This window comes from Nyctibius grandis, chromosome 5 (genome assembly GCF_013368605.1).
Source record: "Nyctibius grandis isolate bNycGra1 chromosome 5, bNycGra1.pri, whole genome shotgun sequence".
Lineage (NCBI taxonomy): Eukaryota > Metazoa > Chordata > Aves > Nyctibiiformes > Nyctibiidae > Nyctibius > Nyctibius grandis.
The window spans coordinates 32,415,447-32,439,175 of NC_090662.1; the positions used below are offsets into that span (position 1 = coordinate 32,415,447).

Here is a 23,729-nt window from a genome sequence, read left to right on the forward strand (position 1 = left end):
ATTCATATAATTCCAAGAAAAGCCCACCTATTCCAAGAAACTTATGCATATGCTAATACATTATGTAATGCATTACGTAATGTTTTTACGCATGCGTACTAAATTGGGGAAGGGGTCTTGGGTGGTCTCTGGGGGTCTCTGGTGGTTGGAATCCCCCTTAATCATGCTTCTGCGCAAGCATGGTTGAGGCCTTCTTGTTTACAAGTACATGTGTTCTCAAGGAGAAGATATCAGTCTGGACTTATCTCTCCTCTGGCACCAGAGTTTGTGAATTAAGTTAATTTAGACATCACAAAGTTGTTCTTTACAGTCTTGTTTTGTATTTTGACCCTTTTATAATTAGCAAAGAACTTAACAGAGACCTTTGTTTTTCTAAGACTAAGTTTAAGCAGCATGAATCATTGACTACTAGAACATTGTTATCAGTCCCATAAGCAGACTCTATCTACAAAACATGCAGTTTGCTTCAGAATATATTGTTATTCTCTATTATTCTAGCTAAAAGGAAAATTACTGACAGGAAAGCTAATTCTGTGTAAAGGTAACACAGAGCAGGTCTTTTAGAACCTACTCTGAGGCCTACTCTTGCTAAACCGTTGCTAAACCTGAGGCCTACTCGTGCTAAACCATTGCTGAACCGAACCGTCTGGTATCATAAGTACCCCATGAGTGTTCTGGCTACTTACTTTACGGTGTGAGGAGGATTTTTTTTTTTCTTTTCTTTCCCTGAGTCTGGTTTTGACCTGAAAACCGTTCTGGATTTAGAAATTCTTCACAGGAACGTACCATGACCAATGAGAAATCTCAAAATCAGTGGGTTGGTATCTTAAAAAGATTTCTGTAGGTCTGTCCTCTTTCTCCCTCGTACCTGTTAATATTTAATTTTTTTTTTTTTAGCTTTCAGATATCAAAGGCAAAAATATATTTTATTTATCCCTCACAAGTAAGTAATTTTTTCAGTAGCTCAGTTTTACATACTCATCAACAGCAATGTATAAGCAGATATGATTTATGTAGCAGGAACAATGTGTGTGAAAGGAATGTTTGGCACAGCTGCATCCTTCTGCCAAATTTTTGGCCTTGTGGTAGTTTCTGTAATAAATGTATTTTCTACTGATTTATATTGCCCTTCATTACCAGGTGATCAAAAGGGTTTTCCCTTGTCCTGGCTTTAAGAGGTTCTAGATGTTTTAGTAATACTTCTTTTTACGAATCATTCATTTCCTCTGACTTTGTGCAATGCTGTGTAATTTGCTATCATTAATGAGATATTTTTGATAAATTGCTTTTTAAATACTGACCATTCTTGAATTGCAGGAGAATAACATTTTACTTCAGGGTAGTGTTCCAAGTATTTTTTGAGGAGCTGGCATTTCAGCAAGCCTATTTGCATTGGCCTGACTGCCCAGACTGTCCTATTCAGCAGTTGTACAGGAGCTGCTGCATGTGACTTTGCAGCAAAATAACTACATTTGTGGATAGGTAAAATGAGGTAGATATTGTAGGAATGAGTTTCTAAAAAAAGGCACAAGTGTAGTCTAGCAAGAAAATGCTTTTGAAAGGGGCTGGTTTTGTATTTTGTGGGGAGACAGAGCCGGTTTTTAATCGTATCTTTCATATGCCCTCAAATCAACAAGTACAGATGTGTTATTCCCAGGTGTGAGAGTGTGTTAGAAATTAGTTGTATTTCATGCTGTAGCTCAGTTTCTCTCATGAATATTCATATTCAGTGAAACAAATGTACCTATATATATACTGTTTAAAGACTCTTTCTCAAATATCTTCTACTTGCAGTGGTTGGAGTAAGGGTGCTAGCTTATAGATCTTTGATCTGATCTTGTGTAGATGCTTTTTTTACAGCAGACAAACCAATCCAAGCAAGAGGAACCTATGGTACTTTTTGGATTGTAAAGGAACCTCTTACTGTTTGTGTTGTAAAAATTGACAAGTAATAGGAAAAATAATTGGTTTTAATTGCAATGATGAAAGTACTGCAAGAGGTGACCTGTCTTGTAGCTGGTGGAGCTTAAAACGGTTAGTTACATTCAGAAATGAATGTGGTGTTAGAATAGGGGTGTGTGCACCAGATGTGACATATTTGTGACAGATTTAGGTAATGATGAGAGATATTCAACACCAGTGGTGTTGGGTTTACAGATCATCTTACTGCAAACACATTGCAGTTGCACTGGCTACCGGCAAAAGGCATATTAGGGTCAGCACAAAAATACAGACTTGCTGTTTGTAAAACACCAAATGGTGATGAATACGTAGGAGCCCGGGTGTTGTTGAAGGGAGGGGAATTTTCTTAAATGCTGTTGTTTGCCTTCACTTTTACCAATTTCTCCTGCTCTTTTTAAGTTTGATTTCCATCTTTGGGGAAAGATACAGCAAATCTGCTTGTATCCATGCTATTACCTCAGTCAGTCACTAGGATCATGATCAAGACTGTAATTCAGCTTAAAGGATCTGTAGGTCTGTGCACTGATAATGCTGTGCTGCAAAATGTTTATCTGTGGTGGCAGACTAAGCTCACTGTTAGTGAGAGGTCCAGCTTCTGGTGTATGTTGTTTCTTTAGCTGTAAATACCTGCTGATAGATTCCAGTATGCTGTCTGTTGTTTAAAACTGTATTGTCTTCCTCTGGCTCCTGGTACCTCACGAAAAATTTAAAATTACTGCTTCCTAACTCTTTTCAAGAAATGTGTGATGCCACCTAATAGTTAAAATACAGGTGCAAATATCTAAAATAATGTGGGGTGTGTTCAAAAAACCGAATTTCTTAAGGCTGTCTTCAGTTAATAAAGAGATAAAAGAAGATGAGAGCAGGAGCTTGATTTAGCTACATATGCCTGTTTTTCTTTCCCTCCCATCTCCCTTTCTGCTTTCCCTTTTTCCTTGTTAACTGTACAGCTAACCAAGGGAAATTGGGCTCCACAGCATAAAACTAGTGTTTGAAAATGATTTTCTTCTTCTCCCCCATGTTGTCAGCGTGGTTAGGAGACATGAATTTAAGGTTTGGTATAACATCATGGTATTGTTTTGTTTGATTTATTTTTGTTAGTGTTAATGCTTTGATCTTTATCTGAAATTGGCCGAAATCTTATTTTTATAGTACACATTCTTCCTTTTCTCTCCTCCTGTGCTCATTGCTACTTATTTTACAGTTAGAAATTTGAGTATGGTTTTCATAAGTGCATGAAAGAGATAAAACACAGGAGCTGACTTACTGTGGAACAGCTTGTACTGCTAAGTTATGTTGCCACATTTATCATTCAGTTATTCTCTGATTAAGAATATACTTTTAAGGCTCTATTATCTTTACTTCAGTAACTTATGACATGTTGTACCACATTTCTTTGCATTTCACCACTAAGTATGAGGGTAACATTTTGTGTCTGATCTTGGTCTTATCAAGTCAATGAGCCTTTAGCTGTAAATGAAGGCAATTCGGATTCAAGTTCTTAATGAACATCCATTAATGGTGTTCTGGAATGTGGTAAACATGAGCTGGTGAATTATGTGGCAGTATTCTCTTATTGTCCCTCATTATTTGCTTTAGAAATCACTGTAACCTATATTTAAGTAGAGAGCATTTATAAAGATGTCTGAAAATGAAGCTAAAATGAGAACTACAACTGTTTGATGACATAGCTTTACCACAAGAATATGCCACATGCTGTAAATCTGGCTGGTTGTTTTTTTGATAGTGTGTTTATAAATCATAGAACAAGCAATATGTCTAGACTGGTAACATGTGACTGGTAACATTTTCCTGCTAATACTAAGGAAATAGGGGTCACTTATGAAAATAGAACAGTTTGCAGCCGTGTTTCTTTTAAATGCATGCGTTAAGCCTGCAGATTTGGAACACATTGTTACTTCGCTAATACATGGGAAGTTACAGTACAAAAATCCCTCGTTGACCTTCTTAAATTAATCTCTCCAGCATTAGTTATTTCCTTATTTTCAGTGGGAAGACGGCAGAGTTTAAATGTGTATGGCATGTTTAAGTGGCGAGATTGGTGCTCATAAAAAATTCATTGCAGTCTAAACGAGAATCAGCTCGTCTTAATATAAAGCAAAGGTGTTTCTGCTCGGAGGTACTGCTGTGTGCATTTGCTGTAGATACGTATGTGTAACTGCTGAGAAAGCTGCTGTGCAGTAAGGTACTAGCCCTAGATTTAATCCTCTGGAGTTTTTGCTGCTGTTTGAAACCAAGCTTTCAGATCTTGGGAATTCTGTCTTTATTTTGTTTAAGAAGGCTGTTTACTTTCCTCAACCATTTTCTAACCTGTTTGTCTCTATAGAAATCCTCTGAAATGGTATACAAACAGATATGCTCTCTGTACTTAGATATAACATTGCCATTTTTTTTCTCATAATCTTACAAGTCAAACTGCTTGCGTTTGCTCCCTGGTGATGTTCAAAGATAACCATTTTAATCTGAGCAGTAATACTGTGATATGTTTCAAGCAAAAAAAAAAAAATTATCAAAGCACTGAATAAGGATTAAGATTTTGTTTTTTTTTTATTTGTCGTTTTCAGTTTGCTTTTTTCATTGCCACTGGATCCTGTGCTTCAGTCAAACAAAATTTTAAATTCAAATGAGGAAATTAGATCTGCATAACCATTACATGTCTGTTGCAATCAGTGCATTTCTTTGTGGCATGACAAAAGTCCTTGGCTTTTAATTGTGTTGTGAATCATAATCTCATGGTCTGTGAATATAAGCAGAGCTTGAAAATTTCATATCATAGTGATGGTGAGTAGGAAGCTTTCAGAAGATGTGCCTTTGTTTCTGCAGAATGTAAGCTTCAATAAATACAGAATACACTCCCAGTTAAATTCAGTGTTTGCCAGTTCGTAGGTAAACTATGAAGATAGCTTATCCACAGCAAGACAGTTTCTCATTGAATGGTATTTTTCTTTGAACCAACGTGTCTAGTGGTTGCTTTAAAGACAAAAAACGTAGTGAAATGGGGTGTGTGCATATGTATTACTTTTAAATAGTTCTACAGACTGAAGATAAGGTGGCTGAATCACCTTGTATTGGCCAAATTTGTATTGACACGTACCAGTGAGCTGCAGGCTTCAGTGCGCAGAAGCTGTATTGTTATTGCTGGAACAGAGACTTTTTTATTTTTATTCAGTTTTGCATGGTGCCCAACATAATGGAGTCCTAAAGCTTTAGCTGCTTTGGTAATATAGATAATAATTCTTGCTCAATGTACAATAATTTTGTGTGAGACCTATAAACAAAGCTCTGCACTTTTTTAACTGTATTTTCCAATATTGCAAATGAGCTAAATCTAAATGAAAGGGCAGAATTGTTTGGCTGATACACCTGAAGGCTGTGTGGCCATTCAGCGTGATTTGGACAGACTGGAGAGCTGGGCAAAGAGGAACCTAATGAGGTTCAACAAGAATAAGTGCAGAGTTCTGCACCTGGGAAGGAGTAATAAAATGCATCAGTACAGGTTACGAGGCGATCTGCTAGAGAGCAGCTTCATGGAGAAGGACCCTGGAGTCCTGGTGGACAACAAGTTATGCATGGGACAGCAAAGTGCCCTTGTGGCCAAGAAGGCCAATGGTATCCTGGGGTGCCTTAAGAAGAGTGTGTCCAGCAGATCGAGGGAGGTCCTCCTCCCCTTCCACTCTACGCTGGTGAGACCTCACCTGGAGTACTGCATTCAGTTCTGGGCTCCCCAGTTCAAGAGGGACAGAGATCTACTGGAGAGAGTCCAACGGAGGGCTACGAGGATGATTGAGGGACTGGAACACCTGCCTTATGAGGAATGGTTGAGAGACCTGGGGCTTTTTAGTCTGGAGAAGAGAAGACTGAGAGGGGATCTGATTAATGTGTATAAATATATGAGGGCTGGGTGTCAAGAAGAAAGGGGCAACCTCTTTTCACTTGTGCCCTGCGATAGGACAAGGCGCAATGGATGCAAGCTAGAGCACAGGAAGTTCAACCTCAACATGAGGAAGAACTTCTTTACTCTGAGGGTTACAGAGCACTGGAACAGGCTCCCCAGAGAGGTTGTGGAGTCTCCTTCTCTGGAAACTTTTCAAGACCCGTCTGGATGCGTTCCTGTGTAACCTGCCCTAGCTTGGTCCTGCTCTGGCAGTGGGGTTGAATTCGATGATCTCCAGACGTCTCTTCCAACCCCTAACATTCTGTGATTCTTTGATTCTATGAATTATTTTGAAAACCATTTTTAAATCAACAGCAAAATACCAACTTGATTCTTTGTAAATATATACTCACATAAACAGTCTTTAAAACTCAATTTTAAAGTTTCCTTGGAGACTTAAGCTTCAGAAGTTGGCTGTATCATAAAACATGAATGTTTCTGAGAAAATAGCATTTTCATGCACTTTGAGGTACTTGAGTTCAGCTCTGCTATTCTTAGATTCTGCCTTTTATGCTGTCTGATAAAAAAGCTGCATAGCTGAGGATTGCAGAAATGTTTTCAAATAATCATAATAAAAAAGTCTAAGTGTTTGTAGGTTCAGCCTGGATAGCTGGCACATAAGAAAAATAAAGCATTCTCCAGACATAGCTCCTAAGAAATGTGCTCTTGAGTGTAACAGCATCCTGGGCTGTGTCAACAAGAACATGGCCAGTTGCTTAAGGGAAGCGATCATCCCCTGCTCAGCATTGGTTAGACAATGCCAATTTTGGGTTCTCCAGTGTAAGACTGATATTAATGAACTGAAGTGCGTTCAGCAGAAGGCCTCACGTTGTTTGTGGGTGGGAGCTCTGGCCCTGGGAGGTGAGGCTGAGGCAGTGGGGCTTGTTCAGGCTGGAGAAGAAGCTGTTTCGAGGGGAGCTAAGTCACCTGCCTGTACCTACAAGGAGATCAGTAACATCAATTGTGCATGGTGGGATAATGAGAGACGAGGGATATAAATTGAAACAAGAGATTGTCCATCTGGATATAAAGGAAAAATTGAGGACAGTCAGGCACTGGAATGGGTTTTCCAAAGTGGCTGTGTGGTCTCTGTAACTGAAGGTTTCAAGACCTGACTGGCTAAAGCTCTCAGCAAGCTAATCAGACCTTATAACTGACCCTACTTTGAGCAGGATGTTGGGCTTAGAGGCCTTTTGAGGTCCCTTTCAATGTGAATGACTCTGATGCTGTGAACGATCGATGCAGATTTTCTACAAGGCAAATGCTAGTGCAATAAAGATTTAATTAGTCTCTATTGAGTGGATCTTATCCAACATATTCCTAATGATTTTCCAGCTATCATTTGAAAAGCTGCGGATGGAGCAGTGGTAGACCATGTTTAGCCTCTGGGATAAGCAGAAGAGGTGGATACAGCTGAGAAAAAACCTAGTTGCACTTCAGAAATTTTGTTTCTGATTTGAGCCTTGCAGTGCATCCAGACTCAAATGTCTGGCCAGCGGGGGCTGGGGGCGAGAGAACAGAGAGAAACATATATAACACTTCTGAATTCTTTGTTTTTCCCATGTTCCACATCTCTCACTGCAGAAATATGATTGTTACATTTCTTAGGAGGCTGTATCTTGGAGAAAATTATCCAAAGCATGGAAAGTTTGGTTTTTCATAAACATCCCGTGCATGAATTGCCAAGTTTGCTCAGAGATTATCCATAATGGACCTACTATCAAATAGGAAAGTTTCAAAAAGTAATTTCTCTTTCAGTGGGGTCTTACGTGCTCTTCTATTCTGAAATAAGAATTCTCTGCATCTCCCTACTAGCAATATTAGTACTTACATCAGCTGCAGCATTTAATACCCCACAGTAGATTGCAAAACAGAATTCCGAAAATGAAATTTGCCCTGTTGAAACTTCCAAGACTCTTACAAGACTGCTTAAATCAGTGTACTCCAGTGAGAGATTTTGATAGTGCTAAGTAGGAAAAATGTCCCCTAGGATCATCTTCCTATCTATGAAAAAGAATATTGAATACAAGCGTGGTGGTGTTGACATTTGTTTAGCAAGAATCAATACCAACATACTACACATCTAATTTCAGTTCTAGGATAAATGGATTTTTTTTCTTGTGTTTCTCTGTGTACTAGGATATACAATATCATTCTTCCAAATGACGAACAATCTTCTATTTTGTATTATTTTTAGTAATTCTGTTAGATGATTAAGTAAATCACCACCCTTCATTAGTCTCTCCCTTTTTAAAATTGATATGGCTGAGACTTTTAGAAAGAAATTATTTCATTCTTTTATATCTTGAGGAAGCTTGCATCTCAAAATAAGATCAAAATTAGATCTACTTTGCTGTAGTGTTGTTCAATGTATCTGTCGTATTTGTTTTCTTACAGTGATCTGTCATATTTGTTTTCTTGCAGTGAAAGATTTTTTTTAAGACTGAATAGAAATGGCTTGCCAAAATGTCCAGAAAAGCCTGAAAGACACTGTTCTCTCTTTGTGGTGAGTTCTTCGTATTCTCAATCTTTATTGTGCTGGGTATTGAAAATAGAAGTTGGATTAAATTGTTATTCTGTGGTTGACTCACAACTTCTCTGTAAGCTTTTACATTGTTATGAACATCAAATCTAAAGGCTGATTAAAGTGTATTGCTGAACTCCCAACTTGAATGTTTTCTGGCAATACACAGACACTCATATGAACTTCCGTGTGGGCATACGTACCAGTCTTTCTCCCTGCAACACGGACCAGTTAGTTTTTCTCCTTGTGCATTTTGCACCCCAATAATTGTTTGTGCAGCACTCTCTGTTCTTTCGGAATATGAAGAACTAAACAAACGCATCACTGCTTTTCAAGGCACACAGCGAGTCTCTTGTGTCCTCCCACTGATTTTGCTGCATTACAGCCCATGGTATTTTAGGACAGTCGTTCGGAGTGTATGACCACCAATTTAAAGTGTTAAAGGGATAATTTGCTAATGCTGTATAAATGAACTCACTGTTCATTCATCACTTTCACTGGCAGTGAAAGCAGTGTGTAAAGATCTCTTTAACTGTCACATTTTAATCAGGAGTCAGAAATAATGAGGTTCTGATCTTGTGCAGGATTTGGGTAGCAGTGAACTCAGGAAGGACATCTATATCACTGTGCACATTATCCGAATAGGTAGGTGTAATCGCCTGTGAGTAGAAATCTTAATTTGTTAGACATATGACAATAAATAAAAGAAAACTGCTTGGGGTCAGCTTTGGGATTTGTGAGATTAGCTAGGCCTTCAAATGAATTTTTGGAAAAGACAATGCCTGGGTGTTGATGGGAAAATTGCTTTGGATTTCTCAGCATTGTTTTGTGTTATTTTTCAAGTGTACTGTTAACTGAGTTTAGAGGCAGGATTTTTGTGACTATCACAAAATAAAATGAAAGTGTCAAATATGAACTGTGTTAGGATGATGGAGTTGTCAATGGGGAGTCCATTCTTATTCCAAAGAGAGTAATTTCAAGCATCCTTTGTTCATTGAAAAATTTGCCTGGAAATTTAATGTACCTAATTAGTATGTAATATCTGATCTATATCTGAAATTGTTCAGATTATTTTTGTCTTCTCCCTGACACCTTTAAAAAGGGGGAGAGGGAAAGAAATGGAGAAAGACTCATAATAATTTTAATCCTTGATGCTCCAGACAGATATCTAGAACAAAACGGAAGAGAAGAAAAATGTACATTGGTGTTAGGTATTTATTTGAAGAAGTTATCCTCTAGGCTGCAGTGATGTGAAACAATAATCTTTGGGTCTGCTTCTGACCTCTTAGATATACTGTTTTCTTTGTAAACTGTCTCTGTAGTTTCATCAGTGCAGTACTAAATATAACTTTACTTCCTATTTTTGAAAGATATTTTGATTTGAAATATAGTTGCTCTAACTTGTGCTGAGTTCAGAAACAACTTGTTACAAAGTAAATACTATTTTACAGCTTTGAGGAATATTTTTTCCTTGCATTTTCATGATGTTTTAGTGTTTCATCAGAATATCAAAATATTGTGGTTTGGTTTTATTGGCAAGGATTGGAAAAGGGTATGGTAAACTCTAGTGTAATGTTAAGTATACTTGGTAAGAATAAATGCTTTAAAGAAGAATAAGGCGTATAATTTTTCCTATTGTATAGTTTTCAGATATATTCTCAGTCAAGTTTATAAATGAACCACTGAAATATTAAAAAGTTAAAATAAGATTTATATGCCGCATGGTGTGAGAATGAACAATTACTCTTCTAGTTGCTGTGATGCATAGGAATATTGGAGGAAGCATTGCCCTGGAGCGACTGCAACCATAGGCTTTTCTTGTCAGAAATTAAGGCTTGGTGGGAAAGATACATAGCTGCAAGTGCACAATTGAATAAAATGGTTAGAGAGAGGGCAGTTTCGAATGCTAGGAACACAGTGAGAAGATTGATCAATTGTATTTAAATCAAATATAAAAGGCTAGGAAAAAAATTTTGTTTCAAATCTGTTTTCCTTGGCTGCCTTCTTTCTTCCCTTATCATAAATTGTTCTTCTGCCCTTTGTCATCTTTTCTCCCTGTGTTTCATCTCTACCTGATTTTTCTGCAGCTGGTTGATTATCCCCTTGACAGCCAGTTGCCTATTTGGAAGCAGCATTTGATTACTAAATAGTAATGGCTTAATCACAACACCTCTTTTATAAATCATGGGTAGCAACAACCACAGTAAAATAATTCTTACCGGACAGCAAATGCTGAACACTCTTGTCATGTCTGAACTCTAAACTTATTTTGGCGGTGTCATGAGTGTGCTGTCACTGGGTATCAGAAAGCGTTGTTTGTTCAGTGGAGGTCATGAGAGGATGAGCAATATCTCTGGTCTGAGACCTTTCAAGATCACCACATATTTAGTGGACTTCCTGTACCATTTGCTATCCTAACGTAGTATAAAGATGGACCAGATTCGTAATGAGAACACTTGGCATCGTCTGCTCAGACCTGTCACCGTACTGAGCTGGATTGCTCTCTGCCTCCCTTCTGTGGTTTTAAGAGAGACAGTTCCATGGATTATGCAGAAAATATGTATTTTGTTTGGCAGGACGAATGGGAGCTGGAGAAAAGAAAAATGCCTGCAACGTACAATATAGACGGCCCTTTGGCTGTGCAGTCCTCAGTATTGCAGATTTGCTGGCAGGAGATTCAAAGGATGACCTCGTCTTAAAAGTATACATGTAAGGAATGCTTTTTTCTTAATTTTTGGAACTATCTTAGAGTCGGTTTGCATCAGAAACAGTGGTGTTAAATGCAGTGTGAGTAAATAGCTGTAGCTCCTTTCTGTTCCAAAAAAAGTGTAATAGCTAATTTCTAGGTTTTTTTTGGTCACAGTTTGGAAATTTTGGCTAGTGCTACAGATGTGTTTATAAAGTGGGATAATATTAAAGATAAAGGTTACATCCTTTTAGGTCTTTGTGTGTGTTTCAGTATTTTCACATCCTTAAAAGAGCTTCTAGAGCTCTCTTTTTATTGCAACATGAAGTGCTTTTAGGATTTGTTTAAATGTCTTGTGCTGCCTAGGCAGCTAGTGGAAGTACTTCATAACTAAAGAAAAAAACAGGCAGAGTATCTTTTTGTAAAATGAAGCAATTATGTAATGGGAATACAAAAGTATAAAAGGCAGTTAATCAAGTAAGTGTTCGCTGGTGGTTAACAAATTGTTAGCTTTGTCTACCTATTAGATTCTATTTTTTTAATCTTGCCTGTTTGTTTTAAAATAACAAAAACAATGGAAGAAGAAATGTCGTTCAAAACCAAATTTGATGCTAAGATTAACTCCAGTCTAAACCATGAAAAGTGATCATTATATTATGGTCAGTTTTTCTTTATGGAAAAGCAGCTATTTTCTAAATGTATACTGAAATGTAATTTGCTCTTTCACTGACTACCTCCTGAAGATCACATCCTGTTTTAAATAACTTTGAAGGTACAGCACAGATTTTTCTGTCTACTAAGACCGGCTCTGAGTCCTGTATCTCTTCTTGAGTGTCACAAGATAGATTTCTGTGTGGTTTAGCACTGAAGGATAAATCTATACAGATGATGAACTTGGTCACAGCTGAGTTCCTGAGCGTAATTGCTCATATCTTTCTCCGACCCTTTGCCACACGAAGCAGATATTTCCATGGTGCCTTTCTCAAATGGTAAGAGCACTCTCACCCTTTCCATTGAGACAGGCAGTTTCTTGGGGCTTTATTAGCTCCTACTGTGTTGTTAGTTTTGTGAACAAAAGAGGATTTGTTTAGAGATATGTGGTGAAGCAGGTCTGAAAAAATTGCGTTCCTGTTTCAGCGTTAAGAAAGTTACCATTTTTCTAGGTGCAACACGGAGAGTGACTGGTATCAGATCCATGAAAATATAATTAAAAAGCTGAATGCACGTTACAACTTGACAGGCTCCAATGCAGGTAAGTTGCACATTTCTGTTTGCATTCTTAGGGTTTTCTTGGTTTGCAGATGAAGTGGCTCTGTTTTAGAAGGATTAATGTCTATGAAAGAAATATTTTTTCACACAGAGAAAAATACTCGTATTAGGCGAAAATGTATGATATTGCCATTCAAGTGCGCATATAGGAAAAAAAGAAGTCACTGAATTTTCTTCAAGGAGCTACGTGATTTTATCCTGTGCTCAGGAGCTACAGTTTGCTGTGGAGTTCTGTTCACATATGGGGCTGATCAACTTATTGATTCAAGTTGCTTGTCATTTCTGCTTCACATTTTCATCAGGAATATAAAATTTACAATTGACATTGTATATTAAACTACAGAAAAAAAATTAAATGGGAGCTACCAGTGCACTCTGTGTTCCTACTGGCCAGCTGAGCAAGATGCAGAGTTGATCATAGAATCATAGAATAGTTTAGGTTGGAAGGGACCTTTGAAGGTCGTCTAGTACAACCCCCCTGCAATGAGCAGGGACATCTTCAACTAGATCAGGTTGCTCAGAGTCCTGTCCCCCATGTCCTATCACAACAGACTCTGTTAAAAAGTGTGTCCCCATCTTTCTTTATAAGCCCCCTTTTAGTATTGAAAGACCTCAATAGGGTCTCCCTGGAGCCTTTTCATCTCCAGACTGAACAACCCCAGCTCTCTCAGCCTTTCCTCATAGGCGAAGTGTTCCATCTCTGTGATCATTTTTGTGGCCCTCCTCTGGACCCACTTCAACAGGTCCATGTCTTTCCTGTATTGAGGGCTCCAGAGCTGGATGCAGGACTCCAGGTGGAGTCTCACCAGAGGTGAGTAGAGGGGGAGAATCATTTCCCTCGACCTGCTGGCCATGCTTCTTTTGTCGCATCCCAGGATACAGTTGGCTTTCTGAGCTGCGGGCACACATTGCTGGCTCATGTCCAGCTTTTCATCCACCAGTACCCAAAAGTCCTTCTCTGCAGGGCTGCTCTCAATCCCTTCATCCCCCAGCCTGTATAGATACTGGGGGTTGCTTCAATCCAGGTGCAGGACCTTGCACTTGGCCTTGTTGAACCTCATGAGGTTCATATTGGCCCACTTTTCTAGCTTGTCCAGGTCCTTCTGGGTGGCATCCCGTCCCTCAGGCCTGTCAACCACCCCACTCAGCTCGGTATCATCTGCAGATCTGCTGAGGGTGCATTCGATCCCACTGTCTATGTCATTGATGAAGGTATTTGTCCTGGTTTGGACTAGGACAAAGCCAATTTTCTTTTCAGTGACTTTTTCCTTTCATTTAAGTTTCTTCTAAGTAACTGCACTTTCTGAAACTAGCTGCATGTTTTGCAGATAGTATCCACTTCTAGGATTGATAATGCTTCAAGTTTATAGTTATTACTAAGGTAACAGTATGAATGGTATGCAGAAAGGCTCTTGCTTATACTTAGTCCTATAGAAACCAAGGTCACTGCTAAATTCCTCATGATCCACAAGTGAAGGGCTGTAGAAGGGTCGCACCTCCAGGGAGGAGCAGACAGGACAGGTGACCCAAAATTGACCAACGAGGTATTCCATCCCATACATGTCATAGTCAGTTTAAAGCTGAGAGATCACAAGGGTCATGCTCTCTTCTGCGGCCGGCATCCGAAGAGGACTCTGTCCGTTTTTCTCCTGCCCTCGATCCCAATCTGTGCATTCCTGAATCCAATTCCTGTCTGCTGCTGAGTCCAATCCAGGACTTCCCAGTGCCTGCCCTGCAGCGCCAGTGGTGACGTGATCATCATCAGGGGAGCTTGATCTTGGTTTTGTATATATTTGTATATATTTAATAATTTCAGTTATTATTATAATACTCTTTCTCATTGTTATTGTTTATTAAAACGGTTATAACTTTCCAACCTGTAAGTCTCTCTCCCTTTTCCCTTTTCCCTCTGTGGAGGGAAAGGGTTAATAGAGGGCATCTGTTGTCCACTTAACAGCCAGCCCAGCCAACCACTGGTCACTGATCTCCATCTGGACATTGAGCCATTGACCACTACCCCCTGGATGTGACCATCCCACCAATTCCTCATCCACTGAATAGTCCACCCATCAATTCCATACCTCTCCAATTTAGAGAGAAGGATATTGTGGGGGCCTGTGTCAAAGGCCTTACAGAAATCCAGATGGATGACATGCATAGCTTTTCCCTTGTCCACTGATATAGTCACTCCATCATAGAAGGTTGGTCAGGCAGGGCTTTGCCCTTGGTGAAGCCATGCTGGCTGTCTTGAATCACCTCCCTGTCCTCCATGTGCCTTAGCATAGCTTCTGGGAGGATCTGTCCCATGATCTTCCCAGGCACAGAGGGGAGGCTGACAGGTCAGTAGTTCCCAGGGTCCTCCTTTCTACCCTTTTTAAAAATGGGTGCAACATTTCCCATTTTCCAATCACCAGGGACTTTACCTGACTGCCACGACTTTCTCAATATCATGGAGAGTGGCTTGGCAACTACATCAGCCAGTTACCTCAGGACTCTGGGACGCATCTGGTTGGGTGCCTTAAACTTATGTATATATTCAGGTTCCTCAGGTGGTCATGAACCTGATCTTTTTTTACAGTGGGGGGGACTTTGCTCCCCCAGTCCCTGCCTTGTGTTCCATCCACTCAAGAGGTGTGGGAAGAGAGGCTGCCAGTGAAGACTGAGGCAAAAAAGTTGTTGAGTACCTCAGCCTTCTCCTTGTCCGTTGTTACCAGTTTGCCAGTCTTGCTCGTTGGAGGGGAGTACGCTTTCTTTGACCTTCCTTTTCTGGCTGACATACCTGTAGAAGCTCCTCTTATTATTCTTTGCATCCCTTGCCACCAACTTCAGCTCCAGCTGTGCCTTGGCCTTCCTGACCCCATCCCTACACAACCAGGCAGCGTCCCTATACTCTTCCCAGGATACCTGTCCCTGCTTCCACTGCCTGTCCATTTTCTTCTTGCCCTTTAGTGTGACCAGCAGATCTCGACTCAGCCATGCCAGTCTCTTGCCTTCCTTGCCTGATTCCTTACACCTGGGGATCGAGGGCTCTTGCACTCAATGAAAGTGTCTTAAAGATCTGCCAACTCTGTTCTGCTCCCTTGTCCCTGGGGGCAGTTTCCCAGGGGGTCCTATTGACTAATTCCTTGAATAGCTGTAAGTTTGCTTTCCTGAAATTCAGGGTCCTGACTTTACTCTTTGCCTGACCCATATCCCTCAGGATTGTGAACTCCACCAGTGCGTGATCACTGCAGCCAAGGCTGCCTCCAATCTTGATGTCACTGATTAGCTCACTTGCATTGGTGACCATCTGGTCCAGTATTGCATTCCCTCTGGTAGAGCTGTCTGTTACCTGGCTTGAGAAGTTGTCCTCAATGCACTCCAGGAGTCTCCTGGATTGCCTACAGCTCACCGTGCTACTTTTCCAGCGGATGTTGGGGTGATTGAAGTCCCCCAGCAGGACGAGAGCCTGCGAGCGCGATGCCTCCTGTAGCTGGAATGAGAAGGCTTCACCAATAGGCTCCCCTTGATCAGGTGGCCTGTAGCCACAAGGCTCCCTTTGTCGCCTCGGTCTGTAATTATTGCCCATAAGCTTTCAACCTGCTCGTGGCTGTTCTTCAGAGACAGCTCTTCACACTCTATCTATTTCTTGATGTAGAGGGCAGTGCCTCTGCCCCTCCTTCCTCACCTGTCCCTTCTGAATAGTTTGTAGCCATTGATAGCTGCGCTCCAGTCATGGGATTTGTCCCACCAAGTTTCAGTTTGATATTTAAGAACTTACCAATAGTCCTCCATAGTCAGCTATATGTCACTGTAACTGTCATCAAAATAAATTTGGGTGTGATACTTTAAGAAATGGGATACAACTGAACTTTGTTATTGTGAGATGGTGGTTTGACCCATAGGAGATGTTGGGTTTGCATTTTTTTTGGTCTTTTTTTTTTTTATACCAACTTGTTAACTTTTTCTGAATGCTGTCATTCAGGGATGCAGTCAAACTTGAAATGAAACCTGAAGTGGAAGCTTATGAGTCTGTTGTCCTTGTATTCAAATATTGTTTTGTCCTTGCAAAATCTTAATTAGTTGAAATATGACTATAGAAAAATCCCCTATGAACTCATTTTCTAGGTTGTACTGTAACTGTAGTCCCTTTCATGTAGTAGACTTCATGCTCCTTTGACTTGATTTCAAGCATAATTATTATATTGAAAATGTATGTTCAGCCATGATTAGTGGATATCCAAGAAGCACATAAAAGCTCATGTTACTTACCAAGACTGAAGTTATATATTTGACTATTTCTAATCCCTTTATTTTCTCCTGTAGAGTCTAGCTGCATATATACATATATATATAAAATATATATATTGTATCTGTATGTGTCCAGTTCTGGGCCCCTCAGTTCAAGAAGGACAGGGAACTGCTAGAGAGAGTCCAGCGCAGAGCCACGAAGATGATTAAGGGAGTGGAACATCTCCCTTATGAGGAGAGGCTGAGGGAGCTGGGTCTCTTTAGCTTAGAGAAGAGGAGACTGAGGGGTGACCTCATTAATGTTTATAAATATGTAAAGGGCAAGTGTCAAGAGGATGGAGCCAGGCTCTTCTCAGTGACATCCCTTGACAGGACAAGGGGCAATGGGTGCAAGCTGGAACACAGGAGGTTCCACTTAAATATGAGGAAAAACTTCTTTACGGTGAGGGTGACTGAACACTGGAACAGGCTGCCCAGAGAGGTTGTGGAGTCTCCTTCTCTGGAGACATTCAAAACCCGCCTGGATGCGTTCCTGTGTGATATGATCTAGGGAATCCTGCTCCGGCAGGGGGATGGGACTAGATGATCTTTCGAGGTCCCTTCCAATCCCTAACATTCTGTGATTCTGTGATTCTGTGATATATAAGGTTTAGAATGTCATGTATCTTATTGGACAATAAATAGAAAAATCTTGTAGTGAAAATACAAGAGCACATTACTGAGTAAGTATAATGTTGGGCTTCTTAAATTTGTTAACCATATTAATGAAGAACAACTTTTTGTCATTCTGACTGTCCATGCAATACCTTCTTACTCTGTGATACATGGCTTATCCTATTCCGTTCTCATGAAATAAGGGTTCACAGTTAAATACCCACTTGTCCTAGGACACATTGGATAAATTTGAATACTCTTAATTATGTGAATATTCAATGTGAAAGACATATGGAACATCCATTTTTTTTCCAGGTTACAGAGGGCTGGAAACTAAAGCTAGCAAAATGAAGATCAGTTACATTTTGAAAAGTGTTGTCAGAGGAAGGGAGGCAGAGAGAAGAGCAGTACAGAATTTCCAGTAGTGCATGTGAAGGTTGAGAGGGAAAGAGGAAGTCAGCAGTAATGCCACTTTGAGTACTGAGCAACTAAAAGATAAACCGTGAAAGGTTATTTACATCTCACACATGAAATTTGTTCTTCTGTGACTGCTTAGCAGCCTGAAAAAGCACTTGCAAGGCTTTAGCAATATGTTCAGATACTTCTGCTGACACCTCATGGAAAATATAGTTGTTACACTAGTTTATATTTTTCCTTTGCTGTCTTTCTGTAATAGTATTGAATGGCTGGTTCTGAAGCCTCACTAGCCTTGCCTACCACCTTATAGTTGTCAAAAAGGGAGAAAATCTTGCATTACAGGAGACGTGGGTCCTTTCTCTCTCTTACGAACCGTTGTAGGTAAGAGTCAAATACAGGAAAACTTGAATTTTTGGTTTATATTGCACTTGCCATGACTCAAGTCATGTTAAAAATACTTAAGAAAGGAAACACAGGAAACTAACAACAGCAAAGATGCTTCAGACTATTGTCTATCCTCTAGACGTGTTCAGTCTTCAGATTCTGTCCTGTACAGTTTCTTTCCGCTCAGGAGATTTTCACACAAAGTCTTTAGTTTCCACAAATTGTTGTGTCCCAGTGCTGAAATAGCTTATCAGATAAATCATCATATTCTTCAGAAAAAATAATTCTCAAAATGTACTTTCAGTGTCTTGCATGCAAAACACCTATTGCCAGACTATAGCGTTTGTATTAGCATTCAACCCCCCACTCTCCAAAACAGTACTTTTTCTACTTCATAGAATCATAGAATGGCTTGGGTTGGAAGGGACCTTAAAGACCCTCTAGTTCCAACCCCCTTGCCACGGGCAGGGACACCTTTCCACTAGACTAGGTTGCTCAAAGCCCCATCCAACCTGGCCTTGAACCACTGACAGGGAGGGGGCATCCACAACTTCTCTGGGCAACCTGTGCCAGTGCCGTATCACCCTCTCAGTAAAGAATTTCTTCCTAAAACCTAATCTATATCTACCCTGCCTATGACACCACCTTTTTTTTTTTCTCCAGTTCTTTAGACTTTCAAGAGTTGAAATGTATTTTTTTTTAATATAGCACATGATGAGGAAGGAACGTTTAGTAATTGGAGCAGTCTTTCCTGTCTAGTGTTTGGAGCATTCGTTTGGGCTCTGAAGGTAGAGGGTTCTTGTCCACAAAAATTACCCACTTACAGCTGTGAGCAAGTTACACAGTTCAACAGTGATGGTTCTTACTGTAATCCCTACTTAAACACCATCAGCATCTTCAAAGTACCTCCTTAGGCACAAGATCTTCCTGTAGGCACCTAAAGCTAAGGCAGCATTCATTTCTGCCACTCCTTGAAGTTGAGAACAGGTGAGTAGCTGGGTGTACCCAGGACATTTTCACCATCAGGATACAGGTGGGCTAGATTTAGCTTCCTGAGCACTACGCTGAAAAAAAATGCCATAGATGATTGCTGTGACTCTCATGCCCACGCTGTTTCAGGGCATGTATAAATATTCACTGGGTTTACCATAGAAATTATTTACTCCAGTGTTTGAGACATTCTTCAAAGACAGAAAACGTCTTGGTTCAGACTCTGATTTTCAGTCTGTCTCATATTCCCAAGTGAGCATGCTAATCACTTGGCTTCTCAGACTTCCCTGCAGCAACTATTCAACTTTGTATACAATCAGAAAATATTCATTATACCATGGGGAAAGAGGCTCTGAAGCCTGCCAAGTAGTGCATGATTTTCCCAAGTGTGATCTGTATTCATGTCCTCTTAGCAAATCCTATAGAGGAGAGATTTAAACCTTGGTCTCATGTTACATGTGAATATTCTCCCCAGTGAGTTATCTTATAAAAAGCATATTAAAAAATTGATGAAAAATGCACTACAGCTTCCTCTTTCTCCACCCTCCTTTGAGAAGAAAGGCTGGATAGGTTGCTTTTAAGGGGATGCAAGACATTCCTTTTTGCTCTGCCTTTTACTTTAGGTTCCTAGCATTCTCATCTGTTAGCTCCTTTGTAAATGCCAATTTAGATTCCCTTATAACAAGTCTGGAAAAGCTGCATGTGCCTAATGCAGTCATTCTTGAGATCTGAGAGATTACAAATGCTTTTCAGCTGTTACAGCAAAGGAGGTGAAAATCCTTTCAAATCCTATAGAGGTTAAATTAGTGATGTAAGAAATTATAAATGTATCTAGCTGCTTTGTAGCTTTGGACTCTTGTGTGGATTCTACAAAAATAATGAATGTAGTGGGAAGGTCTTTTCTGTGCCATTGTCTTGGAATGCTCTGATGAACTAGACCAGAGTGATGTAACCTAATTGCATGTTTACTGAGTGCAGTGTGGTGTATTCTGTGGTAGCAATGCCAAACCTATGTTGCAACTCCACTGGAAACACTGTTAATTATACATTAACTTTAATTGATGGGAGGGCCTTAAGCTTTAGAGGAAACACATTCCAAAGGGTGGGATTTATCTTGCCACTCTTGGCTCAAGAATAATTTCTTCTATTTTTATTTTTTTTTATATGGTGGCAGTGTTAATTTTTTAACTGTTGCATAGTTTAACTCTTGAAAAATCTACGTAAATCATATCCTCTTGCATACAATTTAGGTGATAAAAAGAATAAAATCAGAAATTACTATATTGTATCTAGTAGTTAGCAGGAACATGAATTTTATATGTGATGGAGGGAAGACCTGAATAGGGAGGCTGTTTTTAAGACACATTCAGGTTGTGGTTTGGTTTGTAAAAGATTGTCTTAAGTCTGTCAGCCACAAACTGTTAATTTCTTTCTTTAAAAGAGAATGAAAAAATGAATAGTTTACTGTCTGTAATAAATTCAAACTTGTTTCCATGTACCTGTGCAAAAATCTGCAGGCAGGGGGTCATCCAAAGTGATGCTGCCTAACAAAACGAGACTGGTCAATAAATGGGCAAGTGCATAATGCCCTGATTGAAGCATGGAGGTGTCGAAGCCCATATTGTTGACAGATGTTTGCTAAGAATCACGTCATGAAGAAGGACAAACTGCTATCTTAGGGGGGGAAGTTATTCATTAAATTATACAGTAAGTTAGGTTGGAAGGGTCCTCAGGAGATTGTGTGGTCCAACACCAGTTCAAAGAGGAACTGACTTACAAGTGGGATCTAACTTTTTTGAAGTTCAGTGAGGTTGCTCATTCAAAGGCAAATTTCATTACACTGCTATAGTTTTAATTCAGCCAAACCAAAGTAAGTTTCATAAAGCAAACATCCTTGGTTTTAGGGAACTATTGTTACCTCATATGTGTTCTTTCTTTTTCCCCAGCATGCATGTCAGTTGGTACTAAATCTCAGTCTAGCTCAGTGGTTGTATAAGACCCAGTCAGAGAAGGTGTGAGGTAGACCAGTCCCAATGCATGAATTCATCTGACAAGACGCAAGTTCCGAGACAAGTGTGGCAATGGAAGCAGTTGGATAGACACTGGTATGTGATTTAGGGTAGTATATGTCTTCCCATGCCTATTTACGTGCATTCAACAGCCTCTTGGCACTCTGATAATATCTTTTCTCCATGGTTACTGTCAAACACTGAGAAATTAAAAAAACTGGTAGAAAGCCATATACATTGGCTGTTTCATCTCCTATTTCACAAAAAAATAAGCTTTGTCTTATGAATTCCTTGATTTGGAGGGGGAAGCCTGTTAGAGTCATTATTTACCTTGCAGTGGAGAAACTGCAGGGGCCCCATGAAGTGATACAGCTGAGGAACATAATTTTTCCACACGTAGTATGATGAAAAGCTACAAGAGATCAAATACAGCAGGGAACTGGCAGCTTAGTCTAAGTTTACAGAGTGCAGTATTTCTAGGAATAGAGCTGTGGTAACTTACAGTATTTTCTAGAAACAAGTAGTAGTGTGACTATGTTTGTGTGACACTACCTCAGCGGTTCACAGCGTTACCCCACTCAGAGTTGTTGCCAGGACAGGTTCTGCCTGTGAATCAGCATGAGAAATGTTGGATGGGAAACAAAATGTGCATTCCCTGCTGGGAGCAGCTATAGCTGTTGGCCACAAAAAGGAGGTGTAGGCTCACAGGGGAGAGATGAGTGGAGCTATGGCTGGTGGAAAGTGAGGAAGAATGAGGGCAGGAGTGGTAACATACTCGACAGAGAAGATAGATAGAACAGAACAAAGTACATAACTCTTAGGGAACTCCTGGGCACATGATTAATCCCATCAAACTACCCGCTGCATCTGCGCTCAGCTAAGAGATCATCTCTGGTGTTTGTCTGTTCTCAGCAGGGTTCACAGATGTGTCAGTGGTGCACTGAAGTGTATTTTGTATCTATACATCACTAAAATTTAAACAGCAAATGCAATTGTTTAATTACTGTAGTTCTATGACAATTTATTAATCTGTCATTTTTAATCTTTGTTACGTTTTGTGACAAGGAGATTATGTGTCTTCCATTTTGTGTTTAAGAATTAGTTGTCACTGAAGGTTGCTATTTAAAATACGTTTAAAATAAGAATAGTGCTTATATGTGCTTCACTAAGTACACAATAAATTAAGGCATTCCTTTTTGTTCTCAACAAATGCTAAAGCTGAAAGATTACATGTGTAGAGAATTTTGCACATAAATTGTTGCTCAAGGTCATTTGGCACCGAATGACAACTTTGACGTATAAAAAAAACAGTTTTAGAGGAGGTTTTTAGACAAGGATTTGTAGAACTTTACTTTTTCAGGTACTTTTTACAGAGTGGATGATATTGTTCAGCAATCTGATGTTAAACCCTTTTCCCAAATTAAGTGGTAACCAAATCTTTAAAACTTGTAGCCTAATCCAGCATGTAATATTAATTATGGTAGACTTGGGAAAATTAATCCTTAAAGGTGGCAGACTTATAGGCCAGTCAGATGTAATTTTGTACATTTTTACAGCAATTCAAGCTTGTATTGTGGTCTGTGAAAGTTCTGGCTTTACCATAAGGACTTCAAAAATCAAGGTAGATTTTTTTAGGTGTCCTTCCTATAGCATGACATGTAGACTGTGCTGGAGATGAGGGCTCTAATAAAGTTAAATTCATAGTATGCTCGAGTGCTGCTAAAAGACTTGTTTTTAGAGAAGAGTGGAAAACATGCCGTTGTGATACTGTCAGGGACATCTTAAATCCAGTAGAAGCTAATGACTTGCTGTTCATCTCAGTACTGCAATTATGCATGTGAATGAAATGGCACCCAATTTGAACCTGGAAATTCCTAGCTAAGGCCTCATAATGAGAAGAGCTGGCTCATATTTCCATCGTGGAGCTGGATTATCTCTTAGCATTGAGGGTTTTGTAAGCCTTTTCCAAAAATTCATTCTGCTTGTTACTGTTAGAGTTGTTGACTTCCTTCATTTTATCTACTGAGAGAGTAAAAAGTCTTAAGAGTACTTCTAATGATAAATTATAGAACATATATGCATGATTTTATCTCCTTCAAGGGTTATATTTACAAATTAATTGCAAACGTTACCTGGGCTTTTATGGTGGTGGGAATTTGTTTTTTAACACTTCTTTTATGTCCCACTTACACATCGACTGTTTCTTTATTTTAAGACAGACACATAATTGTAATGATAGTAGCTAAATTTCTAATACAATGGTGTGAAAGCTGTTTGCATGGCAGAGCTGCACTTCATGGAGGAGAAAATAACAGGTGTTTCCCTGGAACCTTTTGTCTGTTATTTGCACTAGCAGCAGTATAAAACACTTGTAATTGTAAAATTGTGTATTTTGTGTGCTGCTTAATATTCTAGTTAACAAAACAGTATGTAAAAATGTAATTATAAAACTTTTTGAGCAAGGTGATTCACCTTTGCAAACAACAACATAATATGGGAATGGGTATTAACATACTGTGCGTATTGTTAATAGAAAAGGGCATCAATGGGCTTATTAAGGTAAGGATTGAGTAAATTATTGCTGATATCTTTATTGTCTGTATAAGGAGGTTAGACTAGAAGCCTATAATAGTCATTTAGTCTTCTGGT

At 39.5% G+C, this 23,729-nt stretch overlaps 1 protein-coding gene across 1 annotated transcript in view; it reads left to right on the forward strand.

The window, feature by feature from the left end:
- DOCK4 (dedicator of cytokinesis 4) overlaps positions 1–23,729 on the forward strand; it is a 269,438-nt gene that overhangs the window by 120,530 nt on the left and 125,179 nt on the right. Inside the window, exons 9-12 of the mRNA XM_068400425.1 lie at positions 8,342–8,423; positions 9,026–9,086; positions 11,018–11,150; positions 12,291–12,379. Of these exons, the coding sequence (XP_068256526.1) occupies positions 8,342–8,423; positions 9,026–9,086; positions 11,018–11,150; positions 12,291–12,379 (365 nt within the window). The remainder of the gene's footprint in view (positions 1–8,341; positions 8,424–9,025; positions 9,087–11,017; positions 11,151–12,290; positions 12,380–23,729) is intronic.